This window comes from Gracilinanus agilis, chromosome 1 (genome assembly GCF_016433145.1).
Source record: "Gracilinanus agilis isolate LMUSP501 chromosome 1, AgileGrace, whole genome shotgun sequence".
Lineage (NCBI taxonomy): Eukaryota > Metazoa > Chordata > Mammalia > Didelphimorphia > Didelphidae > Gracilinanus > Gracilinanus agilis.
In genome coordinates this window covers 309,888,090-309,898,071 of record NC_058130.1, presented here as the reverse complement: position 1 = coordinate 309,898,071, position 9,982 = coordinate 309,888,090, and the positions used below count along the sequence as shown (strand labels likewise).

The window sequence follows — 9,982 nt, the reverse complement described above, 5'->3', positions numbered from 1 at the left end:
TCTCTCTCTCTCTCTCTCTCTCTCTCTCTCTCTCTCTCTCTCTCTCTCTCTCTCCCAGTCTGAAGGTACTTCCACTCAACACTGTCCACCTTCTTGTGGAAGCCATAGTCATATATTCCCTTTATGTGTTCCTCTCCACGTATGCAACCTCACCATATATTTTCTGGAGGTATCCATCCACTCTTCCCATTGATGACATATTTATTTGTGGGAAAATATGTTTCTTGGTTATTTATTTATGGGGAAATGTTCAATGGCCACTTTTCTTACTCTATTTCATTAAAAGCCTTTACTTTGAACTAATTGTGACCTTTGGTTAAATAATAAATAGCCCATTTAATATAAATAATATAATATTAAAAATAATAAAAGCTCCACCAGTATATGGGTAGGAGCTCATACATGCATACATATATATATGTATGGACATCAATGGATATAGATATGAAGATATTAACCCACAGCTACCTTAAACCTGGAGTATGTTGCTTAGAGGAGTCCATATATAAGTGGGGGAGTGGGAGGTGAGGTGCATAAACAAGCAGAAGAAAATCAGTACCTGAAATTCCAACATAGTTTTCCCCATGTTTGACTCCAGCATATAGTGGTAGGCTCCTATACTGGTGCTTGGGTCATCAGCATCATTTATAGTGCCCTTGGAAAAAAGCATGATAAGAAAAGATTACTTGCTGATTTTTTGTTCCACAATGAGTTCTTCATGCCAGTAACTCTAGGGAAATACAATAGCCTTGATAATAAGCACCTCAAACTAGTTCAGTAGTTGGCTTTGGATAAGATTCTTAGCCTCCCTGTCTCAGAAAGAAAAACATTTTAATTTAGTTTTTCATCAGAATAAAAGTCCATTAGAATGTTATTTGGGACAGTGGAGAGAGTCCTGGAGTTCTGGTTCAAATGAGATCATATTTGTAAAGTACTTAGCACAGTGCCTGGCACATGTGTAATAGGTGCTTAATACCTATTTGTTCCTTTCTCTTCCTCGTCCTTTTTATCCTGTCTCTGATGCTTGCTACTTTCATTGAGTAACTTAAGCTCCTTGGGCCTCAGTTTTCTCTTCTGTAAAATGAGAGAACTGGTCTAGCTGGCCTCTGCGGTATTTCTAGTTTCAGACCTATAAGTTAAATAATAGTGAAATCATTTACAAATTGATTTTTACTTGTATAGGCTTCTCCCCATTTTTATATAGTTGCCCTCTAAATGCCTTCTCAGCTGTCAACCAATATGACCATTCAAATGAATGATAACAGTGTCCTTGGCACTATACTGGAAAAGGATGGAGCTGATCTATAAAGAAACCTATGGCTGCAAGAACTGCCTATACTTTACACTCATGGTTCGTGACTGAGGCTTTCTATAATACCCTGCTGTTGGATATGGATGTGGATCTTGGCTTGTATTTCCTTCATGCTTGGATTATTTAAGCCTCAGGAAACTAGGTGGATAGATAAATGGTGGAAACTGAATTCCTTCAAACTTAGATGGGGGGGGAAATAAGCTCTGAAAAGGCCTGTGGCTAAGTGGATCCAGTAAGAATTAGGCCCTTTAATAAAGACCATCTAATAGTGAATGGCCAAGAATTCCTGGGAATTGTGGGCAATGATAGCTTTGTGGGACTAAACAAACAAAGTGGCCTGCATCAAGTAGCAGCAAATTCATAGCTTTTGAATGCAGCAACATTAACATGCTACTACTGAAATATTTCTGCTGGCTTTTAAATATCCCAGAGGAAATCTGCCCAGAAGTCTGCAAAGAATATACTTTTTTTACCTTAAAAATTTCCATTAAAAATGATAAATTACCTTTACCTTGAGAAACTCCCTAACAGCCTCGTCACCTTGAGAGTAAATTCCTAAAGAAACTAAGCTCCATTTCCCTAACTTTGTCCCTTAAAGATAGTCATTTGCTATTCACAAAATAACAGAAATAAAAGCCTCCTTTCATTCAGGTTCAGATATAGAAGAGGTCTCCCCAACATCTCTTTGCTGATAAAACTACTCTCCTGCCCTTTGCTCTCATCCCCTTTCATCTTTTCTAAGTGATAAGAGCATTTTTGATCGAAACAGCTTACACTATGATAATTCTGGAACTGTTTTAAATTCTTGCCTCACATGGAAGCAGAAATTTCTTTCTGCATGACAGAATCATTTCAGTTTGCTGAAGGGCAAAGATGGAGATCACCTCATCCAACCTCCTCATTTTTTTTTACAAATGAAGAGGCTGAAATCTAAAGTAGCTGAGTGTTTTACCTAAGCTCATACAGATCTTACAAGCATATGAGCAGCCCCCAGATTTGAACGGGTAACTTCTGATTGCAAATCTAGAACTGTGGTGAAGAAATATTCTTATGAAGGGGAAGAGAGGTGGGAATAATTGTCAACAGCCAATAATCTAAAAATCACATCTATTTTGGAATGAAGTCAGATATCAATGCATGTGCTGTGTACACACACAGATGCACGCACATACACACACACACACACACACACACACACACACAAACACACACTTTGTATCTCTCCCTAATTTCATCTCTACTCAACCCCTACTTCTATATGCTGAGAATATTCCCAGGAAGATAATCTCCAGGAATAATCTCCTCTGTTGGATTATTGAGATGTTCTCATCTAAATTAATGGATGATTTTGCGCTCACATTGCCTCACTAAAATCCAATTCATGATAAATCAAGGCATCCCTCACCATGATTCAAAACAAAGAAGGAACAACTGTAGACAGGTTTTTTTTGTTTTTTTTTCCTGAAAGCCTTCTCATGGGCTTGACGCCTTGGCATAAGAAAGGAGTAAAAACTTGAGATTTAGGGGCTATATTGACTATTTCATATCACTAGTTTACTATTTCAGATTTAGGGTGCTGATGTAGGTCTTATGGCCTTAGATGAATTAATACCCCTCAAAGAGTTAGTTGACTTTTCATGGATAAGATCTGGGCTATAATTGGGTGGCAAAAGCTATCAACCTTAACTTAAAGACTGAGCAACTGTCCCTGAGAGATTGTTTTCCCCAAAGTTGGGAGCTAACAGCTAATCTCTATTTTCCTGACTTCTAGTCCAATGTCTTTCAATGTCTTTCATCGCAGCCAACTTCTCATCCCTTGTAGGTAGAAGCACTTACACTGGTAGAGGCAATGGCTTCCTGAACGCTTTCTATAATGAACTCCTTAGTGATTCTTCGAGAGGGCAGTTCATTGAAGAGAGAATTGATCAGGGCCACCTTGGCTGCATCCCGTCTTGCCTCTGCTCTGCTTAAACAGCACTGAACAATATGTTTGAAAAGGAAAAGAAAAAGGAGTTACTTAGGTCAACAATTTTCTCATTCCTCTGATTTTATGGGGGAGGTGCATATTCTTACATATAGGGCAGCTGGGTGGCAAAGTGGTTAGAGTGGAGTCAGGAAGATTCATCTTCCTGAGTTCAAATCTGGTCTGAGACAATTACAAGCTGTGTGACCCTGGGCAGGCCATTTATCCCTGTTTGCCTCAGTTCCTCCTTTGTCAAATGATCTAGAGAAGGAAATGGCAAACGACTTCAGGTTCTTTGCCAAGAAAACCCCAAGTGGAGTCACAAAGAGATGGATATAACTGAAATGATTGAACATGAACAAAAAATTCTTACACATGTTTTCACTATTCCTATAGAGATGGCCTTCAATTTTCTGTTTATTCTAGATCACATGATCAAATTTTGTTTCATGACTATGAATTGTGATCATCTACAAACCACTTCATTGGCTGTAGCAAAAAACAAACACACACACACACACACACACACACACACACAAAACAGACAGTACTATCTCCTTATTATCCTCTTCTCTCAAGGTTTTCATGATACTGCTTCCTCCTGTCTACTTTGCTGAATCTTCATCCAGGTCATGTTCACTAACATAGATGTCCCACTAGCCTCTGTCCTGTGCCCTTTTCTCTTCCTCTTCTACACTGTTTCACATGGTGATCTCATAAACTTCATTATCAGTTCTATTTTGATGATATTCATATCTATTTATCTAGTCCTGACTGAACATCAGTTTTGAGTCTCCAGTTTTCTGTTGAACATCTTGAACTGGATGACCCATAGATATCTTAAACTAAGCATGTCCAAAATGTGATTATCCTTCTCCCCAAACTCTCCCTTTGTCCTACCTTCTTTATTACTTTCGATGCTACCACCATATTCCCAGTCACTCAGGTGCACAGCTTAGGTGTCTTCCTCAATTCTTCACTTTTTGTCACCATCCCTTCCCATCTAATCTGTTACCAAGTCCTGTCAATTTTACTCTTGTAATATTTCTCACATAGGCTCATATGGTCTCTTCTATCCTCCGATGCTGCCACTACTCTAGTTTGGGGCCTTTTCACCTCCCACCTAGACTACTGCAATAGTCTTTTGGTTGACTCCAGACTTCAAGTCTCTTCCCATTCCAAATCATCCTCCACTCAATTCAATCAAAGTGAATTTCCTAAAGGACAGATATGACCATGTCACTCAATAAACTACTCAATAAACTGGAATAGCTCCCAATCAAGATCAAATATAAAACCCATTGTTTTGCATTAAAAAACCTTTATAATCTCTCCCTCTCATCTTTCCAGTTAGTTTATATCTTATACCACCTCTTTCCATGTATTCTTTGATCTAGTGACATTGGTCTATCTCCTTGTTCTTCCTTCTAGCAGACACTCACACTCTGGATATCTCTGGATTACATTTTCTCTGGCTTCCTTCACTTTATTCTGATCTCTGCTTAAATCTCACCTTCTCCAGGAAAGTTTTTATGGTTTTTTAAAATAATTTTAGGGCCTTCCCTCTGTTTATTATTTGCCATTAATCTGGTATATAGCCTTTTTGTACATAATTGTCTGCACTTGCTCTTCCCCATTACCTGAACTGTTTGAGAGAAAGAATTTGTTTGCCTTCCTTTGTATCTCCAGCACTTAGCATAGTGCCTAGCACATAATAAGTGTTTAATAAATACTCTCCACTAATTGTAACCTCTGCTACTGTAGAAGGCTGACACTGTTGAATCAGTAAAGCTATAGCACACAAGATTTCTGCAGTACTTCAGTCCTAACATAGTAAGCCAAAGAGAAAAGAGGGCCACCAGGCTGACTAATGGGGCCAGGGGGAGGGAAGAGAAGAGTGGTTTACAGGCCATTTGGAAAAATGAAGCAGGTCAAAACTTTCTGCAGATCAACAGTGGGATAGGATCCAAGAGTGACTAATGTATTTTCAGCTTGGGCAAGATAGAGAGAGCCAGTGGAAAAGCAAAACAAAACCAAAAAGGCAATTACTGAGGAGGAGTTTTTAACTGATTTAACTAGAAGAGACAGTTCCTTTATCCTTTAAAATTGAAAACATGATTAGAGTTCAGAAAAGTTTATGTAGAAAATTTTGCTGCATTTCCACAATGATGTGGATTGACAAGTTCAGCCACTCCTTAAAGCCTGCCTGCATAAGGTACAGGCCCATAGCCAAGTACCCAGTGAAAATATATTATAGGCTTCCCTAGCACTAAGAAAAAGGGCTGAATAGGTATCCACATTGCTTTGCATTGAGGGCTTTTTGCATTGTATGCCAAAAACACCTGAAGTAACTCTTAAATGATATTTTAAAATTATTCCTGAAGGAGAGGGAAAAAACAAATACTTTTTTGATTTTCTTCTTTGCAGTTCTTTTTCTTTTCTAGCCTTTCTAATTAAAATAAAAGTCCTATTTCCATTCATTCTGAATGGTATTATGGCAAAGGAATTTTTGAAAATGTGGTACTTAAATCCCTGTTGAGCAGTTGCATAGACTGCATGGTGAATAATATTAAATTTCCTTCATCGTTCTTGGTTTCTTTTTAACAGGGTGCTAATTTTCTGAATGTTTTGCTAGTATTAACAGATAACTGTAGAAGTGGTTCATTGTGAAATGCATTCGACTTTTCCCAGCTTAAGATGGAGCATTTGGGGTTGCAGAATGGCTGGCTCTCAAGGAACTTTATAACTTTCAATCTAAATAATGCCAATTTAAACCATCTTTGGGAGAAAGAGAACTAGTAAACACCACATTGATAAAAGAAGCCCTTTCTTTTAAGTAAAACCAGCTAAGTATCAGATCAAAGAAGAGGCATACATTTACAACCAAATGGGATTGCTTTAGAGATCAAAGGACTATATATCTGAAAGGATGGAATGAGCCTTATACTCAGAGAACATTAAAAGGAGCTATGAAGACTTAAAATATCAAGGTTTTAAAGAAGTCATATGTTTCTACTTATTGTTCCAATTTATAAAATCTTCTGTTAATATGGAAGAGAGAGTGCACTAATTAATAAGCACATAAAACAAATTCTGGATCATCAAATAACATTTCTTGCTATTTTATTTCTAAAAAACAACTGCACTTCCAAAAAGCCCATGTGAAAAAAAAGCCCAATATTTTGATTATCAAGGTAAAGATGGTTTTTGCATCTTTTTCTTAAAGGTCACTCTCTTCCTTAGGGAATTGTCCTTCAACTTCCTTTCCTACATCATGAAAACCTAGTGTTGGACAAAAAAGAAAAAGCTTTTGTTATTTTTCCTGTGAAATAATCTAGGTAAAATACCTAAGCCAAAGCAGAGAGAACCAAGAACAAAAACATCATTAATTTTATTAAATTAACCATTAATCAATCAATCAGTGTGACACTTAAAAAATGAATCCCTCATGATGACATTTCTTCATCTGTAAAATGAGAGGAACAGACCAAATGTTCTCCAAGGTCCCTTCCCATCTCTGATGTTCCCTGATTCTAAAGTAATAGAGTTTTGTGTTGATGTTGGCACTAGACAATTTCAGCTTCAAGAATGAGTAAAGTGAGGAATAAATTATGAGATTATTTCAGAGCAGATCCCCAAACACCAATACTTTGCCAAGAGGAGTTGGACTTTCTGGACACGTATCACATTAACAATTTTTTAGCAAACATCAAAATCATAGAGTTTTGTAAACTCTTTTGTATGTGATAACCATTTATTGACAAAGTTAACTTCTTTCACATTTCAAAAAAGCATAAAGCTAAAATGTTTAATGAACCACTTTTCTTTATTAATTCTATCCACTCACTGATTCCTGGACTGTGGTACTATAATTTCCAACTGGCAAACAGACCTTGCCAAGTATTTATCAGGCTGTTTAGTGAATTCCATTCATCGTTAAATTAAAAACCACAAGAATCATTTCAGAGGCTCCAAGATTTTAGTATCAACAATCTCTTGTCCTGAAACTAAGTTGCAAAATATAAATCTATATAGATTCTTCCATGGAAGAAGCTCAAAAATTTCATAACGTCACCAATAACAGAGACAATGAATTTGGAATCAGGAAAGCTGGGTTCGAACTCCATTCCTACCACCTGTGTGACTTTGCCAAGTCAAGAAATCTCTATGCCTCAGTTTTCTCATCTGTAAAATTAAGAGGTTGCGCTAGCTGGCCTTTCTGCCAAATTTATGTTACTATGATCATTTTTTCAGCTCACCTGTGAGGGACAGCAGAGCATAACCATGAACACTGAGCACAAAGAAGTTGGAAAATGTGGTGAAAGTTGCAGAGAATATATACATCCCCTGCTCCCAGACCCAGTATGTCCTTCAGCATTTCTTAAACTTTCCAGGAACCACCTTGACAGGACAAAAGACTCCATAAATCAGTCCAACACACCCACCCATGGATCCCCTTCCCCTCTCCTAACCCCACTTCATTGCCATCAGCCACCTACCAGAAACCTCAGCTCAGCTTGGGAATGAGTAGTGGTGGAGAGTTGAGAGGATGGAAGGAAATGAGGAGGATAAGTAGCAAAATGTAAGTATCTGATGGGGTGTAAAGAGGAGTTTTGTGTTACTGTGTATCTCATCTGCTTATGCTGAAGCCCATTAGAGCCAGAGGCTCTGGTTTCATATTCTAACTCTTATCATTTGTTACATATTGGACAATTCCCTTGACATTTGGGCCTCAGTTTCCTCATCTGTAAAATGGGGGTGGAGGAATTAACAAAGGTCTATTCCAACTCTAAATCTATGTTCTTTGCCATTTTGCACTGCAGGAAGAAGAAAAGTGAATAGAGAGAAGTTAATATTATCAACTACCATAAAAGGGTAGAGAATGATGAAAAAATTAGTAAAAGAACTTCTTGCCTGGAGATCCAACTTACTGCCTTGAACCAGAGTTAGTGAAATCCCAGGCTCAGGAATTCCCGTAGACAACAAATCATCATGCCTGGTGTTTTAAATAAGCCTTAAGGCCACAGTAGATAACTACCTGGAGAAGTATGGCTCTCTAAGCAGCTCCGTACTGCCTCTCATTTGTTGTAGGAACATGCTACTAAAATGCTACATCTTATGCCAGATCTTATCCCAAAGAACAAAAGTGAACAAGAGTGAAATTTGTTTCTACTTAGTCACCCGACAATTCAACTCCACAAAAAATTATTAAGCACCTACTATGTGCAAGGTTTTAGAAACATCTATACAAAAAATAAAACCATTCCTTCCTTCAAGGAACCTACATTTTACTGGGGGTGGGGAGAGGAATACATGTTCAAAGTTAAATAAATACAGGTTAATGGAGTAGAGAAGAAAGCAATAATAATGGGGGTGGGGAGGGGAGAGAGAGGAGGTGTTTAGGAAAAGCTTCCAAAGCTGAGTTGATTTGAACCTTGAAAAAAGCCAAGGGTTCTAGGAAGTTCTGGAGAGGGGGAAGTATACTTCAAGCTTGGGGGATAGCCTCTGAGTAAAGACATAGATCACAGTCTAGCACGTACATTAAATGAGAATAATGTATTTCATATTATTTTCACTGGAAAGGTCATTTGTGGTCAGATTGTGGAGGGCTTTAAATGACAGTTGAGAGGTTTGTATTTATCTAATAATGAACAATTGAAATTTTTTTCAATGAGGTAGCAGTGATATAGGTTACAGGATCCCCTGGACACCCCAAAACTCCAAAGGAACCCCAAGTCAAAGGGTACATGAGGAATTCCCCATTCTTGCACCCCCTGAAGTATTGGTTAAAGAAAGCAACTGAAGGAACTGTATGATAAAAGAAGTCTCTGAGAGTCACATTTTCATAGCATTTCCCCTAGTTTCCTGATAAGCACAGCAATATGCACCTTCTGTTTGCATTGAAGTGAGGTAAACTAAGTCATTGTCCAGAAAACCTGTTTTTCCCGGGGGAAAAGTAAAAATCAGAAATGAGCTTTCTGTGAAAGTCCAAATAACATTCACATGAGAAAATGACTCCCTTTACTGCTTCACAGTCCAGGATAAGAGATACAGTGGAAAGTCCCAAATCCCACGCTTCTGACCAAAAAAATAGCTTCCAGACAGATGATAAGGGTTGCTGCTGCTTCCCCAAGGTTATGTATCAGTTATGAACATTTTCTTTGTATCTTGAACCCTATAAAAACTGCATTATAATTTTAGTTAGGGGCAGCCTTCTCTAGGAAGATTGCCCTGGCCAGCTAGGTACTTTTACTAATCAATAGATTAATAAATAAATATTGGTTCCACTAATTTGAACTTCTGGGTGTCTGGACTCGTTTTCTGAGGTACTCCACTTCAGCATCTCAGACATTAATTAATTCCCTGAGATATGCAATTAGTCTTCTTTTGTGGTCAGGGACACCTGTACTTTTTACAATCAGGGACACCTGTGCTTTTCACCTCAACACCTGTATACCACATCCCCCCACCCCTGTTTTTTGGTCACGTAGTCTCTGATCTCTGTAAAATATAAAAGCTTTGTATCACTTCTCTTCATGGAGGCTGACCTTTATCTGCACCTGCCTCCCAGCCATTCAACTCACATTCAACTTGCATTCAACTTAATAAATTTCTTTATTTTTAAAGATAAACATCAGAGCCTGTCATTCTTGAGGGAGCAACCTTCTCAGCCTGGGTTAATTGTAAGCTGTCCCACAATAGCAGCA

At 38.1% G+C, this 9,982-nt stretch overlaps 1 protein-coding gene across 1 annotated transcript in view; it reads right to left on the bottom strand.

Moving 5' to 3' along the window:
* Window positions 1-9,982, bottom strand: part of LIX1 (limb and CNS expressed 1) — a 58,296-nt gene that overhangs the window by 10,573 nt on the left and 37,741 nt on the right. Inside the window, exons 3-4 of the mRNA XM_044657642.1 lie at window positions 3,149-3,289; window positions 560-655 (exon numbers count right to left, since the gene is read on the bottom strand). Coding sequence (XP_044513577.1) covers window positions 560-655; window positions 3,149-3,289 — 237 coding nt within the window. The remainder of the gene's footprint in view (window positions 1-559; window positions 656-3,148; window positions 3,290-9,982) is intronic.